This window comes from Hemitrygon akajei, chromosome 25 (genome assembly GCF_048418815.1).
Source record: "Hemitrygon akajei chromosome 25, sHemAka1.3, whole genome shotgun sequence".
NCBI classification, from domain to species: Eukaryota; Metazoa; Chordata; class Chondrichthyes; order Myliobatiformes; family Dasyatidae; genus Hemitrygon; species Hemitrygon akajei.
The window spans coordinates 20930218-20956418 of record NC_133148.1 but is presented as its reverse complement, the minus strand read 5'-3'; the positions used below and the strand labels follow the sequence as shown (position 1 = coordinate 20956418).

The 26201-nt window shown below is 46.9% G+C and overlaps 3 protein-coding genes across 3 annotated transcripts in view; 2 read left to right on the top strand and 1 right to left on the bottom strand.

The window, feature by feature from the left end:
* The window catches only part of LOC140716177 (uncharacterized), a 66305-nt gene that overhangs the window by 38395 nt on the left and 1709 nt on the right, over nucleotides 1-26201 (top strand). The gene's annotated exons all lie outside the window — the stretch shown is intronic.
* On the bottom strand, nucleotides 929-21943 carry LOC140716388 (uncharacterized). The gene is made up of 3 exons (XM_073029068.1): nucleotides 21536-21943; nucleotides 6959-7154; nucleotides 929-2101 (listed from the first exon to the last, which is right to left on the bottom strand). The coding sequence occupies exons 1-3, from the start codon at nucleotides 21912-21914 to the stop codon at nucleotides 1180-1182; spliced, it is 1497 nt and encodes a 498-aa protein (XP_072885169.1). The 5' UTR covers nucleotides 21915-21943; the 3' UTR covers nucleotides 929-1179.
* Nucleotides 21352-26201, top strand: part of LOC140716390 (uncharacterized) — a 108437-nt gene continuing 103587 nt past the window's right edge. The window contains exon 1 of the mRNA XM_073029073.1: nucleotides 21352-21459. The gene's annotated coding sequence lies outside the window, so the exon portion shown is untranslated. The remainder of the gene's footprint in view (nucleotides 21460-26201) is intronic.

Sequence of the window (26201 nt, the reverse complement as noted above, 5' to 3'; positions counted from 1 at the left end):
CTGAATTAAGGGTAGATGCTTCTGTATATTTTAAATATGATTGTAACTACATTGTGGAGTGCATTGTATTCTCAATCATGAGTAACCTTGTTTAATTTTGTGGGTAATTAAAGATGTTATGGCCTGGTGCCAAAAAAATGAGGCAGATCGCTTTCAGCAGAGAGAGACAGAGTTCACACTGAAAATAGTATGTAGTTGTAATGGTGTTTTGTAAATATTGGCAGTTTTCTTTTTGCTAAATTTTGTAAGTTTGGCCTTTTCATGCACCAAATAAACATTCTTGCACAAAAGTGCTAGGCGACTCGAGCCATTCTTTTCTTTGGTCGTAACCCACGTATGCAACAGAGACCTGCCAAATATTGGAAAGTCAGGAGAGACCGGATGTGGGCGGGATGTTTTCAGTACTGGGGGAGTCTAGGACCAGCCAGCGCAGCCTCAGGAAACTAGGATGTCCCTTCAGAACAGATGAGGCTGATCTTAGCCAGAGAGTGGCGAATCCGTGGAATCGATTGCCACAGGTGGCTGAGGAGGTCAAGTCATTGGGTACATTTACGTAGAGGTCGATATGTCCTTTATTGGCAAAGATATGTAAGATTCCAAGATGCCGCAAATCAGAAATAATTCCAGGACATAACTATCGGGATCACTGATGGGCCAAACAGTAACTTTCAACTTGTGTTTGTATTATAAACTTACAACTGTGTCCATCAGCAAACACTCCAGGAGACCCTGATCCGTGCGGCAGCTGTTCCTTTTGTCCTACCCTTGCGTTTTAAATGAACTACTGTATTACTCTCCCCCAGTTCAGATGAAGGTGTTTCCACCTGAAACTTTAATAGTTTCTGTCCATTAGTAATCTTCAATAAAAGCCGTAACACAAATCAATATTCTGGAGAGTACAACACCAGCCATTAAATAGACAAAGCACTGTTTTCAAGACATTTAATCATTGTTACCCAAGAACATAAAAGTCTATCCCAGTTACAGTGGCTGTAAACATTGGGAGAGTCAATTCAGATGGGAACAATGAGCTGGATCCAACCATGGATATAATTATCAGGAGCAACAGGGGATCCAGCTCCTGCAGTGACCTGTGGACACACTGGTGATTCCACAGAGCAGCTGACTGAGTGAATCTTACCCGCACTTGGTGTGGGTAAATGGTTTCTTGGTGTGTCATCATGATGTCTGACCCCCCGAATCCTTTCCCCTATCTTCAGGGGGAGACCCCTCCTTGCAGTGGACTTGCTGGTGTGTCACTAGCTTGTTAGATTCGGTGAATTCCTCTCCGCACACAGAGCAGGCAAACGGCTTCTCCCCAGAGTGAACTCGCTTGTGTTTCCTCAGGTTGGTGGAATGAGAGAACCCTTTCCCACACACAGCGCAGACAAACGGCCTCTCCCCCGTGTGAACACGCTTGTGATTCTTCAGATTCGATGTTTGACTGAACCCCTTCCCACACACCGAGCAGACAAAGGGCTTCTCCCCGGTGTGAACGTGCTGATGCCTTCTCAGACTGGAGGAGTGAGTGAATCCTTTCCCACACACGGAGCAGGTAAACGGCCTCTCAGCGATGTGAATGCGTTTATGGTTCCACAAGTTGGAGGAGTGTGAGAAATCTTTCCCACACAGAGTGCAGATGAACGGCCGCTCCCTGGTGTGGACTCGCTTGTGGTACCTCAAGCTGGTTGCCTGAGAGAATCCTTTTCCGCACGTCGAGCAGATATACGGCCTCTCCCCAGTGTGAACACGTTGATGCTTCCTCAAACTGGATGAATCGGAGAATCCCTTCCCACACACAGTGCAGGCAAACGGCCTCTGACCAGTGTGAACGCGTCGATGCTTCCCCAAGTGGGACGAATGCGGGAATCCTTTCCCACACACGGGGCAGATGAACGGCCTCTCCCCGGTGTGACTGCGGTAATGAATTTCCAGAAGGCATGGGTAATCAAATCCCTTCCCGCATTCCCCGCATTCCCACCGTTTCTCTCTGGTTTGACTATCCTGGCCTCTCAACTGCCCGGATGCTTGGCTGAAGCCTCGTCCACACTCAGAATCTTGACGTGCTGTTTGGTTTGAAATTCCTTTCATTGCCGAGACCCTGTGAAAAATATTTAGAACAGGAAGGGGGGAGGGAGAGAAAGACAAGGATGAAAGGCAAGTTGCGAAATTTGGAAAATTGAGTATCAGTGGACCATGATAAAGTCCAACTGGTTCACTTTCCCTGGGTAAGTCAAGTAACTATTCTCAGTGGCTACTGACTAGTGACTCTAATTTTGACCATAATGAAGAGCTTTAAGAGTCCGTAATGGCTCACATCGTCACCAGCCTCCCAGTCAATCTATACCACATGGAGGACGCCATCTCTCATTGTGGAGGCCGAGGGGACACCCAACGGAGCTTAATAAGATCATGCAAGTCATTGATAAGAGTAGACAGCCAGAAGCTCTGACCCAAGGTCAAAATGTCTGAGAGCAGAGGACAGAAACTTAAAGTGCAAGTTCAAAGCAGAGGAGTGGAGCAGATTTACAGACTGGTCGGTGCCTGGAATTCACTGCCGGGGTGATGGTGGGAACAAATATTACAGAGGCTCTTATAAAGCCTCATGAATATGCGCAGAATGGAGGGATATGGACAATTGGTGGGCAGAAGGGTTAGGCATTTAATTACTACATTAATTACTCCAACACAACATTGTGCACCAATTCCTGTTCCAGTATCGTCAAGGATGCCTGTCACTCTGGCCATTCCCGCTCTGCTAGCTCCCTGGACAAGTTACAGGAGTTTGAAATCTGGGACCACCAGGCTCAAGAACAGTTTCTTCCCCACTGCTACCAGTCAGCTCCCTCACATCCCCTTCCCGGAGGGGGTGCCACGTTCTCCGTTGTTCCATTATCGTCACTGGATCATTTCTGTTTGCACCTGGACATGTGGCACTGTGTACTTCCCACCAACCCGTTGTTTTCCGCTCCTCACTGTTTATTATAACCATGGACACCGTTCACTCTGTCACCTACGTGCAAGGAATTTATTGCACCCTGGTGTATATGGCAGTAAACTCATCTGAACTCAATGTCCTTCAGGGAAGGGAGCCTGTCTCCTGGTCAGGCTTACACTGGACTCTGCCTCTCCCAGGAGACGTGAAGGTGTATGGGTGGGGCCGGAGCTGACAAAGCTGTGCGTTTCATCTTTGGTGATCTCAGCCTACAGCACAGCTATTGCTTCTCTCTGTCTCCCCGTTTCTGCCTCTGTCCTTCTCCACATACAAATTCCCCAGCCGATATTTATAGCCACCCCCTCCAGCTGCCACTTCCTAAATCAACTTCAATCATCTTTGTGCAAATCACCCCCCACCCCTCAAAACCTCCCCAACACCATCCACCCAACCAAATTTGGCCCCTCCCCATTCCCATTCCTAGGAACTCACTCAGAAACCCCTCACTGCCATTTCAAATCTCCATCTCACTGTGGCTGGTGTTTGGCTTATCCCGATCTTGCTGTGGTAACTGAACAGCAACGTTGCACCTTTTCCAACATCTCTGACCACTAAATCAACACAGAAAGCTGCGGGAACTCAGCAAGTCAGCCAGCAGCCAGCTGACAATTCAGATCTGGACAGGAAGAGGGGACTTAACCATTATAAAAGGGTGTGAAGGTGGGAGAGAGACAGGGGTACAATAAGAATTGTTGGTATTTCTTGGGCAGATGGGAGGGGGAGAGAAGAGGAGAATGGGAATTATGCATGAAACTGGGAAGCGATATTCCGAAAACGTAAGATCTCAGACATGCTGGAGTGGAAACAAAGCCTCATCGTGAGAACAGATACAGTGAAGACCATTAAACACAGGAGCTGAACGAGGCCAGTCGGCTCACCGAGTCTACTCCACCATGGCTGATTTATCTTCCCGCCCAACTTCGTTCTCCTGTCTCCTCCCCATAACATTTGACACCTTTACTAATCACAAATTTATCAACTCCACCTTACGTATACCTCATGTCTTGGCCCCCACAGCAGAGTGTGGCAATGAATTCCACAGATTCACCATCCTCTGGTTAAAGGAGGCCCTCCTCAACTCTGTTGTAAACGGATGCCCCTCTATTCTGAGGCTGAGCCCTCTGGTCCTAGACTCTCCCACAATGGAAACATCCCGTCCATGTACACTCTCCAGGCCTTTTGATATTCAAGAGCTCTCAATAAGATCACCACCACCACCACCGCTACTCTTCTAAACTCTGGAGGGGAACTGGGAAAGGGAATTTCATCTCACACAAGGCTGGGTGGGAAGAGCTGCAGTCGAGGGAGAAATGGAGTCAATGGCTTTGTAGAAGTTCGGAGAAGATCTGTCTCCCAAGATGAAGGTAAAGATGAGAGCGGTGTCAAGAGATGGACCGGGTGAATTTGAGCATAGGGTGGAAGTTGAGGAATTGACAAGCAATGCACTGGTGCAGAGGGCAGCCCCAACACAATTCCCAATGTAGCAGAGACAGTTGTGGAGCACCAGTGGCCCAGGCATGGAACGTGGATTGCTCCACATAGCCAGTGAAAAAGCAGGTATACCTGGGGCCGGTGACGGTCCTCGTGGCTACCCCTTTGGTCCTGAGAAAGAGAGAGGGGCCAGAAAGCAAGGTTGTTGAGGGTAGGCACCAGTTCTGCCAGATGGAGGCGGGCAATCATCGGGTCTGTCACCCAGAATAAAAGTGGAGAGACCCAATGTCTTCCTCAGAGGGGATAACAGTGTACAGAGACACGACATCCATGGTGGAAAAAAAATCGAGGCCGGGGAACTGCATGCTGCTGAAGTGGTGACATGGATGTGGGTCAGAAAGGACTGAACTAATGGAACAAGATGGAGCTGAGATACAAGGTCACAGCCTCAGTGGAGCGGGAGTCAGAAACAATGGCCAACTGGGGAGGTTCGGTCTGTGAATCAGGAGTAGAGGGGAGAAATGGGCAGGGCAGGGGTTGGAGGATGGAGACTGTAGAGTGGAGATCTCCAGAGGGGTTCAGGTCAGTGGTGGGGTGGGAGACAGGGGTCTAATTCAGTGGCAAGTAGGAGGAGGTGTCAGAGAGCTGACCTCCAGCTTCAGACAGGTTACCAGACTACAATAGTTGGGATTGGAGCAGAGTGAATGGAGTGCAGTGTATTCGGAGAGTGGAACCGCTGAACCCTCGAACTCCAATCTCTCACTAATTGTCCCTCCTTATTTACCTTAATTAGATTCTGGGATTTGTGCCAATTCACCATCAAGTCAATCATCTACCGTCAGGCAGGAGGTACAGAAGCCTGAAGTCCCACATGGCCAGGATCAAGAACAGCTACTCCCCTTTCACCACTGGGTTCTTGAACCAACCGGCACAACCCTTCATCACCCGTCTGGCAACACAGACCACTTTGCATTAAAATTCACTTTTGTTCTATTTGTGACTTTTCTGGTAGAAACTTGTTACAATTCATGTTTAATTTCTGTTTTCCTTGTGAACGTTACCTATAGGATACCAGGTACCTGTGACGCTGCTGTAGGTTTTTCATTACAGGTGGCCCCCGTTTTCCGAACGTTTGCGTTACGACAGCTCGCTGTTACGAAAGACCTACATTAGTTATCCGTTTTCGCTAGCCAAAGAGTGTTTTCGCTTTTTACGATAAAAGGCAGCGCGCGCGCGCCCCGAGCAGCCGAACTCCTCCCCCGGAACTGCGTTCTAGCCGCCATTGCTTAAACACGTGTCTGTGAGCATCTGTGCTTTATCCCGATTTATTTTGTGCATCCGTTAGCAAGAGGAGTTCTGAGGTATCGGAAAAGCCCGAGAGAGCTCGTAAGGGTGCTACACTTAGTGTAAAACTGGACGTAATTAAGCGTTTCAATCGTGGTCAACGAAGTAAAGACATTGTCCGTGCGTTAAAATTGCCCGCGCCACCATTTGCACTATTTACACGCAGAGAGAAAGAATCTTGAAAGCTGCCAATGTTACTGTTGGTTCTGCTCGTAGCAAGGTGCTCTCTCTTAGTCGGCATTCAGTAATGGATAAAATGGAAAGTCTATTGCTTGAGTGGATTGATGGGTGTACAAAGCGTGGTGTTCTGTTATCTTATACTTGAGGAGAATCAGTCAGTCTTTTTAATAAGCTGAAACAGAAAGCACTGGACGATGGTGATGAAAGTGGAATTTAAAGGTAGTCATGGGTGGGTTTGATCGGTTTCTGAGGCGAGGGCAGCTTCGTAGTTTAACATTTACTGGAAAGAGTGCTTCAGCTGATAATGAAGCTGTCGAAAAGTTCCCAGCAGAACTGAAGAAAATAATTACAGAAGCTGGTTATTCATATAAGCAAGTGTTTAACTGTGACGAAACCGCAATTTATTGGAGAAAATTTTTCCCGTATGAATTAAAGACATTTTTGCGGAAGTGGAATTTAAAGGTAGTCATGGGTGGTTTGATCGGTTTCTGAGGCGAGGGCAGCTTCGTAGCTTAAAGTTTACTGGAGAGAGTGCTTCCACCGAGAGTGCTTGCGTGAGATTTTCGCTACGCTAGACAGTGCTGCAATGATTGCAGAAAAGTATTTCTACTTTTTATAGGCTGTGTATTTATCAGATCATTCCTGCTTTTACTATGTGTTAGTGTTATTTTAGGTTTTGTGTGTTATTTGGCATGATTTGGTAGGTTATTTTTTTGGGTCTGGGAACGCTCACAAATTTTTCCCATATAAATTAATGGTAATTGCTTCTTCGCTTTACGACATTTCGGCTTACGGATCATTTCACAGGAACGCTCTACCTTCGGATAGCGGGGGAAACCTGTACACCTGCACAAACTCGTACTTGTGCCCAGGACAATAAACTCGACCGGCTTGGAAGTCTGGAACGATTGGTGTTGACCCACGGTGACATTTTGTTTTGAGCCACCGAGACCTGACAGGTTCCAATGTCTAAACCGTGGGAACCGAGCCCAGCGGGTGTTTCATTACCTCTGTTTCCCGGGTGGAAGTCGTAATCTCCGCAGTACGACCCGCGGCCTCAGCACCCCCGACAACTTTGGATCAGACGTCGTCTCCCAGGAGCTCCTCCAGTCACCCATTCTCTCTACTCCCGTGGCATCCGTTCCCCTCTCATGACGTCTGTCGGCCGGGACACTGGCGTCATTCTTTTCCTTGGTGGCAGATCCTGAGAACAATTTACCCCATTAGAAGCTTCAATAAATGACACAGGATTTGCATCGTCCAACTATAGTGGGGGCATTGACTCTGCCTGCCCACACCCAGGTAAACCCTGTGACCCTGTCACACCCACCCCCGTTAACTCCTCAGCATTGACTCTGCCTGCCCACACCCAGGTAAACCCTGTGACCCTGTCACACCCACCCCCGTTAACTCCTCAGCATTGCAAAGGTCTTTACTGAACACAGATAAGCGCAGACACAAACCGTTAGTGAGCTTGTCTGAAAATGGACCTTCTTTTATAATCTTCTCTCCCGGACCAGTTCAGGTTAGCACCTGCCTCCGTCCCTTTGGAACTTTAACCCACATCTCTCATACTCCTTGCAGCCTTGCTGTTTGAAATGTGGGTTCAGCTCAGGCTCTGAATAGCCTCTGTACCCGTTCTGACTCAAGATCAAGATGGAGCTGGTGATCGTTGGCGGTGCTCTGTGGGCTGCAGAAATTTGTTCCAAAATTCTCTTAAATACACACACAAAATGCTGGTGGAACACAGCAGGCCAGACAGCGTCTATAGGGAGAAGCGCTGTCGACGTTTCGAGCCGAGACCCTTCGTCAAGACTAACCGAAAGGAAAGATAGTAAGAGATTTGAAAGTAGTGGGGGGGAGGGGAAAATGCGAAAATCTCTTTTCAAATCTATTTTTGTATCTGTATCACTTTCGCCAATCACCTTTCCAGCTCTTAGCTTCATCCCACCCCCTCCGGTCTTCTCCTATCATTTCGCATTTCCCCCTCCCCCTCCTACTTTCAAATCTCTTACTATCTTTCCTTTCGGTTAGTCCTGACGAAGGGTCTCGGCCCGAAACGTCGACAGTGCTTCTCCCTATAGATGCTGCCTGGCCTGCTGTGTTCCACCAGCATTTTGTGTGTGTTGTTGTTAATGTCGACAGCGCTTCTCCCTATAGACGCTGCCTGGCCTGCTGTGTTCCACCAGCATTTTGTGTGTGTGTGTTGCTTGAATTTCCAGCATCTGCAGATTTCCTCGTGTTTGCTTCTCTTAAATATACCTCTTTTGAATTACTTTTACTGCAATCTGCAGCACGTAACTTCCCGCCAAGCAACGGACCTTTAAATTAACTCACTGATCTTCATATCTCACCATCGACTGAAGAACTCAGACCAGACAGGGCTGGCACCTTTAAGAGGTTCACTGCCACGGCTGAACGCAAGGCAGGAGAGGGGCGGGGAGTCTCCAAGCCAGGCTGAAACGCCAGGGGATGAGGCCCCCTCTACCCAGCATCTTATCGGCAAACGTGCGGTCACTGGAGAACAAAGCTAGGGACCCGAAGGCAAGACTACTGTATCAGAAACAACTGAGAGAATGCTCAGTTGCGTGCTTTATTGAAGCGCGGCTTTCTCTGGGCTCCTCAGATTCAGCCGTCAAACCAGGAGGATTCTCGATTTATAGATTGGACCAAACTACTGATTCGGGAAAGGCAGAAGAATGAGATGTGTGCTTTATGATAAACTCTCGTTAGTGCTCTGACAGGGCTGTTTTGTTGAATTCGTGTTCCCCCGACGTGGAACATTTAGTGGTGAAATGCCGTCCGTTCTACTTACCTAGGGACTTCTCTGTAATTCTGACCACAGTTTACATACGATCGACTATGGTCACGCGTTTGCAACTCTGTACACTGCTGTCTGCAAAACAAGGAACAGTCCATCCCAATACCTGTGGTTGGATTTAAATGCTGTCACCTCTCTTGAATTTAAATGTAGCGACACTGGAGTCAGCTGTGCTTCACTTGCAGATGATCTCAATGCCTTGCTGCTCGCTTTGACCGTAAAAACACGGAGGAACCATCGCAGACTCACACACCTCCCAACGATGCCATGATTTCAGTCTCTGAAGCGGACTTGCAGGACGGTGAAGCCAAGGTAAGCAACTCAACCGGACGGGGTACCCGGCCACTTGTGCTGATCAACCGAGATCTTTACCCTCTCACGTCAGCAGAATGGTATCCACCTGCTTCACGCAGCCTTCGATTATACCGGTGCCCAAGAACAGCACAGTGACCTGCCTCAACGACTATCGCTCAGTTGCAGTGATGAAGCATTTTGTGAGGTTGGTGATGAAACGTATCAGCTCCTGCCAGACTGGAGACTTGGATCTGCTCCTCCGATTTGCCTACCGGGGCAGTGGGTCCAGCAGAAGCCATCTCATTGGCTCTTCACTCAATCCTGGGTCATCTGCCTAGCAAAGGTGCACACATCAGGATGCTCTTTATCAACCACAGCTCTGCATTCAACACCATCATCCCCTCAAAACTTCTCAATAAGCTCAAAGACATTGGCCTCTGTACCTCCTTGGGCAATTGGATCCCGGATTTCCTCACTTGCAGACCCTGATCAGTTCAGATTAGCAACAACATCTCCACCACAGTCTCCCGTCAACACAGTTGCATCACAAGGCTGTGTGCTTAGCCCTCTGCTCTACTCACTTTACATTTATGAAGATTTTTTGAAGATGTAACTAGTAGAGTGGATGGGGAGAGCCAGTGGATGTGGTATATTTAGATTTTCAAAAGGCTTTTGACAAGGTCCCACACAGGAGATTAGTGTGCAAACTTAAAGCACATGGTATTGGGGGTATGGTATTGATGTGGATAGAGAATTGGTTGGCAGACAGGAAGCAAAGAGTGGGAGTAAACGGGACCTTTTCAGAATGGCAGGCAGTGACTAGTGGGGTTCCACAAGGCTCAGTGCTGGGACCCCAGTTGTTTACAATATATATTAATGATTTAGACGAGGGAATTAAATGCAGCATCTCCAAGTTTGCGGATGACACGAAGCTGGGCGGCGGTGTTAGCTGTGAGGAGGATGCTAAGAGGATGCAGGGTGACTTGGATAGGTTAGGTGAGTGGGCAAATTCATGGCAGATGCAATTTAATGTGGATAAATGTGAGGTTATCCACTTTGGTTGCAAGAACAGGAAAACAGATTATTATCTGAATGGTGGCCGATTAGGAAAAGGGGAGATGCAACGAGACCTGGGTGTCATTGGACACCAGTCATTGAAGGTGGGCATGCAGGTACAGCAGGCAGTGAAAAAGGAAAATGGTATTCATAGCAAAAGGATTTGAGTACAGGAGCAGGGAGGTTCTACTGCAGTTGTACAAGGCCTTGGTGAGACCGCACCTAGAATATTGTGTGCAGTTTTGGTCCCTAATCTGAGGAAAGACATTCTTGCCATAGAGGGAGTACAGAGAAGGTTCACCAGATTGATTCCTGGGATGGCAGGACTTTCATATGAAGAAAGACTGGATCGACTAGGCTTATACTCACTGGAATTTAGAAGATTGAGGGGGGATCTTATTGAAACGTATAAAATTCTAAAGGGATTGGACAGGCTAGATGCAGGAAGATTGTTTCCGATGTTGGGGAAGTCCAGAACGAGGGGTCACAGTTTAAGGATAAAGGGGAAGCCTTTTAGGACCGAGATGAGGAAAAACTTCTTCACACAGAGAGTGGTGAATCTGTGGAATTCTCTGCCACAGGAAACAGTTGAGGCCAGTTCATTGGCTATATTTAAGAGGAAGTTAGATATGGCCCTTGTGGCTAAAGGGATCAGGGGGTATGGAGAGAAAGCAGGTACAGGGTTCTGAGTTGGATGATCAGCCATGATCATACTGAATGGCGGTGCAGGCTCGAAGGGCCGAATGGCCTACTCCTGCACCTATTTTCTATGTTTCTATGACTGTGAGACAGTGGCACAGTTCCGATGCCATATTCAAGTTTGCTGACAACACCACTGTTGTGGGCCGAATCACCATACAGGAGGGAGACCGGAAATCTGGCTGACTAGTGTCGTAACAACAACCTCTCACTGAATGCCAGCAAGAGTAAAGGACTGATTATAGACTTCAGGAGAGGGAAAGCAAAGGTCCGTGAGCCGATCCTCCTCAGAGGATCAGAGGTTGAGAGGGTTAGCAACTTTAAATTTCCAGCTATTACTGTCTCAGAGCTCCTGTCCTTGGCCCAGCAATTGCGAAGATAGCACGCAGCACCTCTAATTCCTTAAGCATATGCGGAGAATTGGCATGACATCTAAAATTTTGACAAACTTCTATAGACGTGTATAGCTGGCTGCATATAGATGTTCCATAGACGTGTATAGCTCCCTATATACCTGATAGGGAAACACCAAAGCCCTTGAACAGGAAATCCTACAAAAGTAGTGGATATGGCCCAGTCCATCACGGGTAAAACCCTCTCAGCCATGAGCACATCTACATGAAATGCTGTCATAGAAAAACAACATCCACCATCAGAGATCCCCACCACCCAGGCCAGGCTCTTTTCTCACTGCTGCCATCAGGTAGAAGGTACAAGAGCCTCAGGACCTCCATCACCACATTCGAGAACAGTTACTACCCTTCAACCATCAGGCTCTTGAGCAGAGGGGATAACTTCACTTATCCCATCATTGAAATGTTCCTACAGTCAACGAATTCACTTCAAGGACTCTTCATCTAATGTTCTCGTTATTTATTGCTATTTATTTATAGTTACATTTGCACAGTTTTTTTTGTCTTCTGCGCTCTGGTTGAATGGCCTATTTGGGCGGCCTGTCCTTGATCCTGTTATAGTTACTACTCTCTAGATTTGTTAAGTATGCCCACAAGAAACTGAATCTTGGAGTTGTATATGGCAACATCAATGTACTTTGACAATAGTATTTTGAACTTTGACTCAGTCTGCAAAAGGAACACTTTAAAAACTTTTAAGTCCCTTCCACGGTGACCAGGTCCAGAAGCTCCTGGGCCTCCGAAAGCTCCCTATCAATACCATGCGAGCCTTGACCAAACGTCATAAACTGAGCAGCTCCTGAACCCGTCAAAGTCTTGATGAGAATGAGGCAGGAACACAACAGCGTTTGTTCACTCCCCGGGCGGAGGGACACCGCGGAACTCAGGACCAGATAGGAGTGGGGCATCAGGCTGTGACTTTAATCAACACACTTGGCACCGAGGAGCAGTCTGCAGATGGGAAGAGAACTGATGCAGCCTCCGGAAACACCACGAGCAGTCACCCTGGGGCATACCTAGAACTGGTTTCACCGTGAGACGGCTGACGGTGGAACCCACATTGTTTTAGGCAGAAAGACAGGTTCCTAAGAGTGCAGAGGATTCTGGGTAGGGTGGCGACCATTGGGTCCATTCACACCAGAATATTGTCCTTGCATTGGGAAAGGCAGGCAGACTGACTGGGATGTGTGAACTGTACAAATACAGCCAGGAAATAAAATCCAAAACCAACAAAAGTGCCAAAAGAGAAAATACCAGCAGATCCAGAATCTGAACATTTATCAGGACAGTAAGTTGAAGCCTGAACTTCCAGAGGAAACAGTTTTCATCTGTCTGCTCCAGTATACCCCATTTTATAGTGAATTTGCCTCAAGGCCCTTCTGTAAATATCCTGTTAAGTACAATAGCCAGGTCTAACTGGACCAGAACCCCGATTAAAATCCTTTCTTCCACCCCCCCCACCCCATTGAATTAATTTATCCCTCTGACCTCTTGTTCCAAATTTATCATTGGCTATGAATCACACTGGTATGTCACAGTGTGAACCTTTCCCAACATGATCAACAAACTCTGTCCACAAGGGGCTTGGGGCTATCATTTCGACTTCTGACCAATCAACTTGATATTGTTGAGAGGGATCTTTCTGTGCAGATGCTGACTGATACAACCTGATACTGTCTGATCATGACAGACATTAGACGGAGGCAGTGGACAGTGTATTTAAATCAAAACTAGTGACATGTAAATGGCGATGTTATGGGTTCTGGAGGGCATGAGTTATCAGGACAGGCTGGATAACTTGTGGCTTCTTTCTCTGGAATATAGGCTGAGGGATGACTGTAGGGAGGTGTGTGAGTTTGTGATGGGAGCAGGTAAGGTGACTGCTCAGACTTTTCCCCAGTGCAGGGGAGGCTACAACTAGACAACACAGATTGAACAGGGGCAAGATTTAAAAGAACCCGAGGAGCAAAATTAGGCCAATTGGCCATTGATTCTGATCCATCATTTGATCACCTCTGTTCTAAAGGGATGTACTTGGATTCTGAGTCTGTGGCCTCTCACCCTCAACTCCCCCAATATAGAAAAGATCCTACCCACGTCCATTCTAATATAGGCCTTCAAATATTTGATAGGTTTCCCTCTTTGTAATTTTTTTTAAAAATTGAAGTTCATCATCAAACAAACATTTCCATAAGATGTATTTCAGATACTATACATATATATCATATAGTCATATCTGCCACAAATCTCCACTATCTGAGGTATACACATAGAAAAGAGAGGAAAGAAAGAACAAGCAAAAGGAGAAAACTATCTACAAGTAGGGAGTGATTTTTTTTTACAACATATTCACTGATTTGTGAGAATAAAATCAGGCCTATGAGGTATTATGTAATTAAACCATTCTTTCCCAGTATTAATCAAATTGTTCCAACTTATGATTAACAGATGCTGTTAATCTTCTCCATTTTGTAAATGGCCATTGTAATTTCCATCCATGCATTTAAAGTCGGGCTCTCCTGTGATAACCATTCCCTAGTAAGAGTCTTTTTACCGGCCACCAGCAGTATATTCATTAAATATTTATCTCTTTTCAACCATTCTTGAGGTATATACCCAAAATATATGGTCTTACTTTCTAGGGGTATTTCACATTTAAAGATGTCTTGTTGGGCATTGTGTATCCCCCTCCAATAGTCTTTGATAATGGGGCATTCCCAGAAAATATGATTATGGTTTACATTTTGATTTCCACAATTTCTCCAGCAAACAGGGAGGTTACTATCATAATGGGATTTCTGAGAAGGTGTAATAAAATATCTTATCAAGTTTTTCCATCCAAATTCCCTCCATTTCTGTGATTCCATTGATTCCCCCATATTATTGTCCATTCGTCCTCAGATATAATTATCCCTCCTTCCTTCTCCCATTTTGTTTTAATGTATGAAGTCGAATGTGTTTTAAGATTTGACAAACACTTATACACACTTGAAATGATTCTACTACTGTTATCTGAATTACCGTATATGCTTTTCTAAATAGCTCTATCAAATATGTACTTGCCTTGGTTACATTTTTAACCCTGTTAACATACTGTCGCATCTGTAAATACCGATAAAGGTCTTTTTTTAAAATAAGTGTTTCTCTTTAAGCATTTCAAAACTGAACAGTTTTCCCTCTTTCATTATATTACAAAGAACTGTTATTCCTTTAGCTGTCCAGTCCTTAAATCTAGCATCCAGTTTATTTGGTGTAAAATCCAAGTCATATGCACACCATTTAAGAATTGCAATATCTCCCTCTAGTTTATATTCTTTTATAATAGTTTTCCATATTTTAAGAGTCCATTTCACCCCTGGGTTATCAATAGTATTTATGTAACTTTGTAGGTTGTTATCAGCGAAAATTGCCTGTATGGGGATACAGGGGTATGGGGAAATCCATATTTTTCCATTGAACGTCATATGATGGGTTACACCAATATATCACAGCTCTCAACTGTGCTGCAAAATAATAATCTCTAAGAGAAGGTAGGCCCCATCCCCCCTCTTCCTTGGCTAATTGCAAAGTTTTGAGACGAACTCTACCTTGTCATATATATCTTGATGACATTTTGTTCCACTCATTGAATTGATTTTGGTTAATCTCTAATGGTAGGGTCTGAAAGAGATATAATAGTCTGGGCAGTATATTCATTTTAATGGATTCAATCCTTGAACTGAGACTAAAAAAAGGAATTAGGTTCCATCTTGTTATATCTCCCGAGTGGTAGTCACGATTTCTGGAGGATGCTCGGAAGCCTCAGTGCCCTCGATAACTTTGGATCAGTCTCTGTGTCCTGGGAGATTCTCCCCTAATCCCTCAACTGGCCTTGCCTTGGTTCTTCTCTGACAAGGTCTGCTACAGCGTCCGAAACCCGTGTTCCCGCACACTTTCCTCCCCGATACGTTAGTTTCGTTTTGTCCGCTGGTGGCAGATCTCGAACAGAAGCTCACCCAATCAAAAGTTCGATAACTAATCGAATGTAAACTCTCCAGTCACTTGGGTGACCCCGGCTAGCCAGGTAAGGGAAGCCCCGTGACCCTGACACTATCTGTTCCCTCCGCCCCGTTAGCTCATCAGCCGGTTAAAGGTGATGTAGCGACCCCGGAAGCACGTTGTCCTTGGCCATCGGGAATACAGATCAATACATTCACAGGCAGGTAGCGAGCTCGTCTGAAACTGGACTCTCCATGGTTTATCCCACTATCACCGGGATCCCACAAACCGTTTCTGGGACTTTGCATCCCCGCCCTCGGCCAAGTAACTGTCCCTCGTACACTTTACTCCCCACAGAATCATCTTCCTGCAAAGTTTAATGACAACTGGCAGACCAACACAGGGTGTGTTATCAATACCTACCGAGTTGGAGAGTGGAGCAAGATACAGGAAGTATACCCACTCAATTCCCCCTCCCAAAAAAAACCCCTCAAATATCAAAACATCAAATCAAGCTTTTCAGAAAGTCAAATATGCACTTACATTACGATGTCAGTGATACCCTAACAAATATTCCATGTCCCAAAGATTTCAATTTAGCAATGAGATGTTTCCTTCTCGCCTCAGGGGAATGGCATTCAAACAATATATGCTTCACTGCTTCTCGACAAGTCATATTCATTCCAAATAAGTAATTCCGAGTAAGTAATAAGTAATTGGTGCGTGGCCAAGTGGTTAAGGCATTGGTCTAGTGATCTGAAGGTCGCTAGTTCAAGCCTCAGCTAAGGCAGCATGTTGAGTCCTTGAGCAAGGCACTTAACCACACATTGCTCTGCGACGACACTGGTGCCGAGCTGTATCAGCCCTTGCCAATACATCGATGGCATGGAGAGGGCAGACTTGCTACTTGGGCAACTGCCAGTCTCTCATACAACCCTGCCCAGGCCTGCACCCTGGAAACCTTCCAAGGCGCAAATCCATGGTCTCTCGAGACCGATGGATGCCTAATTATTCAACCTAGTTTGTTAAATGGGGAAAACTCTGATGGAAAAGTCCGGAGCAGGAGTCCCTAAGGCAGTCCTACGTTGAATTCAATGCTGACGGGTTAAATCCAGCGAGGCTGCTGGTACCGAACTGTATCGGTCTCTGCCATTCCTTTAGAACCATCGGATACACGGAGAGGGGGCAGCAGCTTGCTCTCCATGTTGTGCTGCCCTGGCTTACATATGCAGACAGGTAGGACAGAACATCCGTGGTCGACACTGACCAGCCGAGGCCTCGTCATCATCGAGTATAACTTCCTCCCTCCTATTATACCCATCTCCAGTTGAGTTCCCACCATCCTCTGAATTTTGTATAAATGCCGTCCTTGCTTTTCCTGATCCCAGCTTTGCTGTCACAGTGATCGAATAGACTTTTTAATTATTGCTTTCATCTCCCCCTTATGCAAAAGCACCACTATGTTTAGCCACACTCAGGTTGGAGGAACAACACCTCATATTCCGTCTGGGTAGCCTCCAACCTGATGGCATGAACATTGACTTCTCTAACTTCCATTAATGCCCCTCCTCCGCTTCTTACCCCATCCCTGATTTATTTATTACCCCCCTCCTTTTTTTTCTCTCTCTCCATTATCCCTCTCACAATCACTCTTTGTCTGCTCTCAATCTCCCTCTGGTGCTCCCCTCTCCTTTTCTTTCTTTGATCCTGAGGCCTCCCGTCTGATGATCCTTTCCCTTCTCCAGCTCTGTATCCCTTTTGCCAATCACCTTTCCAGCTCTTAGCTTCACCCCATCCCCTCCGGTCTTCTCCTATCATTTCACATTTCCCCCTCCCCCTCCTACTTTCAAATCTATTACCTTTTCTTTCAGTTAGTCCTGACGAAGGGTCTCGGCCCGAAACGTCGACAGTGCTTCTCCCTATAGATGCTGCCTGGCCTGCTGTGTTCCACCAGCATTTTGTGTGTGTTCCTATGTTTATATCCTTAATTTTAATAAGAATTCCAGTCCACACACTTATGACCCCTTCTCTCCCCTATTCAACCCTTCTCCTCTTCACGGACACCTTGCTCTGGATCTTTTCATCTTGAATTGCCAACGAGACATCAACCACCTTGATGTCAGCACTCCTCTCTCACCCTCGAACCTTACCCCCTCTGAACGCACTGCCCTCCACACCATGCTGACAAAGGGGGTGTCGTGGTAGTGTGGCTCACTGACCTGTACCTCGCTGAGACCAGGCAGAAATTCTCAGACACCTCCTCATGCCTACCCCTTGAGGAGGACCCCAAAATAGTCTCCTCCGCCACCAGTGACCTCTTCCACTCTGGAGAACACGGATCCACTGCCACCAAACTCCGTTTCCTTAACCCTGCACTGCTCGCTTCTACCCCGTACCCAAGATCCACAAACCTGACCGTTTGGGTAGGCCTATTGGCTCTACCTGCTCCTGCCCCACTGACCATGTCCTCGTACCTCGATTCCATTCTATGCCCCTTCACTCAATCCGTTCCCACCTGCATCCACAAAACTTCCCATGCTCTCGATTTCCTCCACAACTTTCAATTCCCTGGACTTGCCAACCTCATTTTTGGATGTCAGTCCATGCATACATACATCCCCATCAAGAAGGCCCCAAAGCTCTCTGCCTCTTTCTTAATGAAAAAGAAAACAACCAATTCCCCTCCACCACCACTCTTCTCCATCCAGCAGGACTGGCCATCACCCCTTATTCCTCCTTCAGCTCTTCCGGACTCGAAGGTAGCTGGGTGCACCCACACGGACCCCCGCTGTGCCTGCCTCCCTGCTGTCTGCGTAGAACAGTCCGTTCACAGCCTCCCCCAGTAATACCGCCCAGCTCCTCCTCCGCTACACTGACGGCCGCGTCATGCACCCGTGCTGAACTCGTCAATTTCATCAACTTTGCCTCCAACTTCCACCCCGCCCCTATGTTCACTCGGTCCACTTCTGCCACCTCCCTCCCCTTTCTCGATCCGGAGACAAACTGTCAACCAACACCTTTTATAAACCTACCAATTCCCATGGGTATCTTGATCATACCTGTTCCCACCCTATCACCTGTAAAAATCCTACACTCAGTACCATCGCCTCCATCACATCTGTTCCCACTATTTCCTTCTCTCCACTACTGATGCTGCCCTCAAATGCGTTTTCCGATCATCCGGGCTCATCCCATCTTTCCACAGCCTTAACAGTGATAGGAGTTCCTCTGTCCTTACCTACCACCACGTGAATCTCTGCACCCTGCACACAAGCCTCCAAGACTTCTGTCATTCCCAAACGGAAGCTACCAGTCAACAAACAGTTGTGAACCCTTTGCAATTACCAACAGTTTGTTTTGCATTAATTACTCATAAAATGTGTGGTTGGACCTTCATCTAAAATGAGTAATAGACAAACAGAATCTGCCTAAACTAATAACAAACAAACAATTGTACGTCTTCTTGTCAATACTGAGTACACCATTTAAACAGTCACAGTCGAGGTTCAAAAAGTATGTGAAGCCCTCATACAAAAGCTATTTAGAGACGGGTGTTCCAGTCAGTGAGATGAGATCGGAGGTGTGGGTTGGAGGGGTGCCCTGCCCTATAACACACACAAAGTCAGGTTACTGACAGAGCTTCCTCTTCTCAAGGAAGATCTGTTTATGTGCACCACGCCTCGATTAAAACAACTTTCAGAGGACCTTAGAAGCATTGTAGAGATACATGAAGCTGGAAAAGGCAACAAAAGCATTTCTAAACACCTGAGTGTTCATCAGCCCACAGTAAGAGAAATTATCCCCAAATGGAGGAAATTCAGTACTGTTGCTACTCTCCCTAGGAGTGGGCGTCCTGCAAAGATCACACCAGGAGCACAACGTGCAATGCTGAGGGAGGTGAAAAAGAACCCAAGGGTAACAGCAAAAGGCCTGCAGAAATCTCTAGAACTTGCTAGAGTCTCTGTTCATGTGTCCACTGTAAGAAAAACACTGAACAAGAAAGATGTTCATGGAAGGACACCCAAGAAAGAAACTTGCTCTCCAAAAGAAAACACAGCTGTAAATCTCAAGTTTGTAAATACCACAACACTGCTGGGATAGTGTTCTGTGGACAGATGAGACAAAAGTTGAACTTCTTGACAGAAATGCGCACCGCTATGTCTGGAGGAAAAAGGGCACTACACACTAACACCAGAACCTCGTCCCAACTGTGAAGCATCATGGCTTGGGGCTGTTTTGCTGCCTCAGGGCCTGGACAACTTGCAATTGTTGAGGGAACACTGAACTCAAAATTGTATCAAGACATTTTACAGGAGAATGTCAGGGTAGTGATCCACGCTGCATCCACAAAGCAAACAGCATTATGAAGGACCCCACGCACCTTTCATACAAACTCTTCTCCCTCCTGCCGTCTGGGAAAAGGCACCGAAGCATTTGGACTCTCACGACCAGACTATGTAACAGTTTCTTCCCCCAAGCTATCAGACTCCTCAATACCCAGAGCCTGGACTGACACCTTGCCCTATTGTCCTGTTTATTATTTATTGTAATGCCTGCACTGTTTTGTGCACTTTATGCAGTCCTGGGTAGGTCTGTAGTCTAGTGTAGTTTTTTTTTCTGTGTTGTTTTTTTACTTAGTTCAGTCTAGTTTTTGTACCCTGTCATGTAACACAATGGTCCTGAAAAATGATGTCTCATTTTTACTGTGAACTGTACCAGCAGTCATGGTCGAAATGACAATAAAAAGTGACTTGACTTGACTTGTCACCTGAATCTTACTGGAAGTTGGATGATGCACAAGAGAAAAATCTGAAACACAAAACAACAGAATGGTATAAAAAGAAGAAAATTTGTGTTTTCAAATGGCCAAGTCAGAGTCCAAACCTTAACCCAATTAAAGATGCTGTGGCATGACTTGAAGAGGGCTTTTCATGCAAAGTATCCCAGCAATAATGATGAACTGAAACAGTTCAGTATGAAGGAATGGTGTAAAATTCCTCTTTGCCACTGTGCAAGTCTGATCAGCAGCTACAGGAAAGGTTTGTTGGTGGTTACTTCTGCTAAAGTAGTTCTACCGGTTGTTAAATACAAGGTTTCACATACTTTTCCAGTCTGGACTGTGAATGATTAAGCAATGTATTTAATAAAGACATGAAAAGTACAGTTGTTGGTGTGTTTTTCATTTAGGCAGATTGTGTTTGTCTATTATTCTGACAGATGAAGATCTGACCACATTTTAACAGCAATTAATGCAGAAATTGCAAACGTGTCACAAACTTTTGCTTGCAACTGTATTTTTACCGCCCCACTTCCCACAGTGATCTTTGTCCATTTGCCCCAGCCCACTAATCCCCCTTGGGCATTTATCCCTGCAGGTGGCCCAAGTGCCCATTCGTCCCCTCCCTCACCTCTATCCGGGGCCCCGGACAGTCCTTCCAGGTGAGGCAGAGCTTTGCCTGCGAATCCACTGGGGTGGCCTATTGTGACAGTGCTCCCCAAGCGGCCATCGGTGAGACCCATAGTATATCAGAGGATCCTTCCGTCAAGCACCTCCGCTCCCTCCGCCAAAATCAGAACTTCCCGGAGGCCAAACATTTTAATTCCAATTCCCAAACCGACACATCGGTCCACGGCCTCCTATTGTATTAGGATATGCTCGCTTGCAGGGTAGAGGAACAACACCTCATATTCTGTCTGCACAGCCTCCAACCTGATGGCATAAATATTGATTTCAACATTTGGTTAAAAAAATTGCCCCCTTTTCTTCTATTTTCTGGCTTTTTACCTCTTCTCTCCTGCTTTCTCCCTGGTTCCCATCCTCCTTCCCCTATCGTCCACTCTCCTCTCCTATAAGATTCATTTATCTCCCGCCCTTTACCTTTCCTATCCACCTGGCTTCACCCATCACTTTCTCTCTATCCTCCTCCCCCGCCCCACCCTTTTATTCTGTCGCCTTTCCCCTATTATATTCATTCCCAAAGATGTTGCCTGTTCCTCCAGCATTTTGTCTGTGTTGCTAAGGCTTTTTTTTTTTGTTCTACTCTGGAACCCAGTGCATTTTCATCCCCCTTGCCGGCTGGGGATTGGCCCGCTTAAGAAGCATTGCAGCCCTCCCAATGGTGAGCCGGTCGAACATGAATCTAGCGAGCTGAAAGCACTCGGTCTCTCCGGGTCACAGTAACGGGCTTGCGACCGAGATGACGCGAGAAGAGTGGTGCAGTGAGTGAAGGTCTGCGCGTACACTGTGGGTAAGGATTTGTAACTCGATGGGTCTATTGACTGTTTATTATTTGTCTGGTCCTGTAAATAAGGCAATTAACTTACCGGTAGCGAGTGTCGTCTGCCCCAGCTGACCGAACCCGTGAACCCTGGCTTCACACAGTTGGCGCAGCGAGCAGAATGGACAGGGGAAGGTCTTGGTGACAATAAGGCCCGTTGGGGAGAGCAGCGAGCAGCGACGAAGCCGTGAAATAGTGACCGGCGCTGCCTCAATGCAAGTTTGCCAACAGTTGGCAGAATAGCGATCGCTCAGGAGCGCAGGGCGCATGCGCGTGACGTCAGCCGCCCGGACGGTTCGGAGCCGAGCGCCGGGGCTGCGGCTTCCATCAGCCTCGAAGAGGGGCTCCCGGCGAGGGGGGGGGTGGGGGGAGAAGATCCGGGACGGGCTCCGCAGTCGCCGCGGTGAGGTTAAACCCGCCCCCATCTCCCATCCATCCCTCGCCGCCCGCCCTGTCACTCTCCGACCCGAGGCGCCCACTGTAGGCCTGAAATGTTGCGCGGTGGCGCATGCGTGGAGCTGCTCGAGTGGATTGTGGGTAGGGAGGCCCCCATTCATTCCATCAGCGGGACCCGGTGGCAGACATCCCACCCTGCAAAAACTCACTTCAGGGGGGTAGCACCATCACACCCCCCGACCCCCAAGGGTGTATGCATACAGGGCATTTGATTGTGAAAGATTCAAATTTATTTGATCACATATTGAAACTATGTACACACACACACAAAGTCCTTGTTGAGTATTTTGTTGGCAGTCTCAATGCTAATAGCTAAATGCTAATGCAAACAGCTTTTCTGTTTCTTTTGCAAACTTTCCTTGTACTTTCATGTGGCTTGCTTGGCAGATTTGAGCACTTTGCCGGAAGTCTCAACCTCATAGCAGTCTGTGTCAGTGAAGTTGTTAATTTTGCAAGACAGCTGACTTCTGAATTCTGCCTTAATGTGACGCACTGTGCTGAATCTAACATCCCAATTAGAATTCGGCAGCACCAAAAGCAGCTTCATCAACTGGCAGAGCTTTTTGAATCTCAACTGCCCTGTGCTCACAGATTTTACTTTGGGCGGCTTCCCCCAGAACCCATCAACTGGCAGACTTTTGTAGTTTGGCACCAGTCCTTCAAGGTTAGTTGAGACATAATCCAGGACAGAGAGGTTAGTGGTAAAGCCCACCCACAGAGAAAACTGATAGGTCTACTTAGCACAAAGAGAGACCAATCAGGATGTTCTCTCTCCGGAATTTGCGGGAGAGGTGGGATGTCTGTAGTGGTGAGGCTTCCAGACCCAAATCTGGACATGCAGCAGCGGGATCTCAGACTGGATAAAGCAGAACTGAACTATACTACTAGTAAATAAAGAAAATAAACCTCTGATCTAGATTTTTAAATCAAGGGAGAATAAAACATAACTGATACAAATTTAATGTATGTAGTTACCATGTAATTGGATCAAAGGACCTTTTTGTGGGCTGTAGCGCCCCTCCATAAACCAAAGAGGACATCTCTGAGGAGCCAAAGAAAATGTGTATGCTTCTCACTGAATATGGATGGCAAGGGTTGAGTGGTAGTTAGCACAATGCTTTACAGTACTAGTGATCCAGCTTCAAATCCTGCCATTGTCTGTGAGGAGTTTGTACATTCTCCCTGAGATCACGGGGGGGGGGGGGGGGGGGGGGGGTTCTGGTTTTCTCTCAATCCAGACTTGCCCGTTGGTAGGTTAATTGGTCGTTGTAAATTGTCCCCGGATTAGGCCAGGATTCAGTAGGAGGATTGCTGGGTGCTGTGGCTATATTCTGCACTACATCTCAAATGTTAACAAAATGAATAAATAGCTGTATCATTGTTAAAACACACGCAATTGCCCAGTTCTGCACTGTGAGCGACACTTGGCCTCGAATCATTAATCACGGCCCCCCTGCATCAATCCTTACAGCTTCCTAACCTGGAAAAACCCTGATTACTCAAATCATTTGATTTCCATTATGCAAGCCTGATCTCTCACCAGTATAATATCGCCAACACGAGTGAATCTGCAGGTGCTGGAAATAAATAAAAAACACAAAATGCTGGCAGAACTCAGCAGGCCAGACAGCATCTATGGCAGGAGGTAATAACGACGTTTCGGGCCAAAACCCTTCATCAGGAGTGAAGTAACATGGGATGGTCGAGGGGGGAGAAGAAGTGGGGGGAGGGATGAGGTAGAGAGCTGGGAAGTGATAGCAGTGGCGGGATCTCCCTGTGGCCACACACTTCAATTCCACAGACCACTCCCACTCCGACATGTCTGTCCATGGCCTCCTCTACTGTCAAGATGAGGCCGCGTGCAGGTCGATGGAGCAACACCTTATCTCCCGCCTAGGTAGCCTCCTACCTGCTGGCATGAACATCCAACTCACTGACCTCTGTTGATACCCCTGCCCCCCACCCTTACCCCCATCCCTATCTATTATTTCGGTCTGGTTCTCTTTCTCTCTCTTTTTCCCCCCTTCACTATAATCTCCCCCCAGCCCTACCTTTCTTTCTCTTTTATTTCCCATAATTCTCCACCTTCCCCCTAGCCCATTTCCCTCCAGCCTATCACTTCCCAGCTCTCTACTTCATCCCTCCCCCCACTTCTTATCCCCCCTCGACCATCCCATGTTACTTCACTCCTGATGAAGGGTTTCGGCCCGAAACGTCGTCACTACCTCCTCCCATAGATGCTGTCTGGCCTGCTGAGTTCTGCCAGCATTTTGTGTTTTTTATAATATCGCCAAGTTCTTTTTCATTTTTTCGAGATGCAGCACGATTACAGGTCTTTCGGGGCCAGTGAACCTATGCTGGCCAGCGACACCCATTACCAATTACACCGCTGAACTGTTCAGCTTTGGAAAGTGGGAGCAAGCTGAGCACCCAAAGATCACAGGGAGAACGTACAAACTACTGACAGATAGTGGTGGGAATTGAACCCCAGAGTCTGTGTCACTGTAATAGTGTTACACTAACTACTGCATTACCATGCTACCCTAATTTTCATTCAGAACCTTCAAAGTCCTTCTGAAAATCAGGTACTCTATCTATATGTACCCTTTTCTGTTCTGATCACAACACCAACAAAACAAAATAAAGTCGACCTGCATTTTCTTCTCATGAGTCTATGTTCAAGTCCTAGAGAGATACAGCACAGAAAGAGGCTCTTTTACACAATTACATGCTGACTATATACACTAAATCTGCATTAATTTGGTTTTATTCTCCATTGATTTTATCCAGATTGAAAATCAGATCAGAGGTTTTGATTTAGACGTCAAAGCACTGCCTTTCTGGGCTGATGTTTGGGAGAAGGCTGGGCATTTGTGCCTCATGTCCTGGCAAATAATGTTGTTTCCACCCCACCACCCCGATTAGCAGGCCTCTTGTTCTTCAACGGGCTGGTTTTTCGTGTAGGACTTAGCAGTGCAGAAATCCTCGGCTCGCTTACGGCCCAAAGGTGCTTTGATATCACCTGTGTTTCCACCACTATTACCAGCCTGGCAAAGAATTTCAGAAGTTTCTGTCAGGGATTTCTAATCTTTATGCAGTGATCGGTGATCTGAATGTGAACTAGTTGACCTCTCTGCCCAGTCTTGTGCTGTCTCTGGAATGGGACACAAGCCCCTGATCCTGACCCAGAGGCTGGACATCATAGAGTACTACAGCACAATAACAGGCTCTTCAGCCCATCTAGTCCATGTCTGCTGGGACCCATCTACCCATATCTGAATCATAGACCTCCCTACCCCTCTCATCCATGTACCTAACCAAACTTCTCTAAATTGTTACAGAGTGTCATAGTTAGAGAGCTACTGACTGAGTCACAGCCGACCCAGGAGATTAAAGTGATCTGTTCTGTCGCTACCCTGTACTTATTGATGATTTTTGTAACTTTTTACAGGACATCAAAGGTGGAGGAATTGCGACTGGGTATCTCAGACGGAATATCACATCCGATCTACACCCCACTCAGCTCCCCAGCACCTGGATATCATCGGCCTGTGAACGTGGAGGGAGAGACGCTGGTTTGTTTCACTTCAGACCCCAGGCAGTGAGGGCTGTTGCAGGCACCGACCGTGACACAGCTGGGGAGAAGACACGCTGTCTACAGTGGGGAGCGGAGAAACCACTAGTGTGAGATCAGGAACCAAGTTGCAGGGAAGCCGAGTAACTTCTTCCAGCCCGTGAAGGAGCGGGCAGTGATCACTCCAGTGCGGATTGGGAAAGGAACAGCCACTGCAACGAGAGACCGTGTGTGACACGTGGGGGGAGGTGAGATCACCTGATCTGTGACTGGGAACGTGTTCACCACATCCTTGTTTTTGCACCAGTGAAACATTCATTCTTTTGACTGAGATAAGCTTGATCCATTTCCCTGAGGATATTCAAATCTTCTTTCCACCAATTTCCATTTGAGGAAAGTAATTAATTTGGTCATCTTTTTTACTGACTGACCACTGAGGTCCCGGGGAAACATTATCACCCTTCTTCAGGTGAATGAAGGGACTCACTCAGTCATCCGACCTGATGAGACACCAGCAAATTCGCGCTGGGGAGAGACAGCTAACCTGCTTTGCATGCAGGAAAGGATTTACCTGCTCATCCCACTTAGCGACGTGCCAGTGCGAGGTCATGTTCCGGCTTTCATTGTGGGAGTGACACATCCAACAGGGGTATAAACTTCAAGCAATACAGTGTCCTGATGG

What these genes read in the sequence shown, in the direction of transcription:
- LOC140716388 (XM_073029068.1), bottom strand. Translation starts at nt 21,914, where the DNA reads ATGGGGGCGGGTTTAACCTCACCGCGGCGACTGCGGAGCCCGTCCCGG. An exon ending in GCAGACGACACTCGCTACCG is followed by an intron (nt 7,155 to 21,535) that starts GTAAGTTAATTG and finishes AATTGTTCTCAG; the next exon opens with GATCTGCCACCAAGGAAAAG. An exon ending in CTTCCACCCGGGAAACAGAG is followed by an intron (nt 2,102 to 6,958) that starts GTAATGAAACAC and finishes TATTTTTCACAG; the next exon opens with GGTCTCGGCAATGAAAGGAA.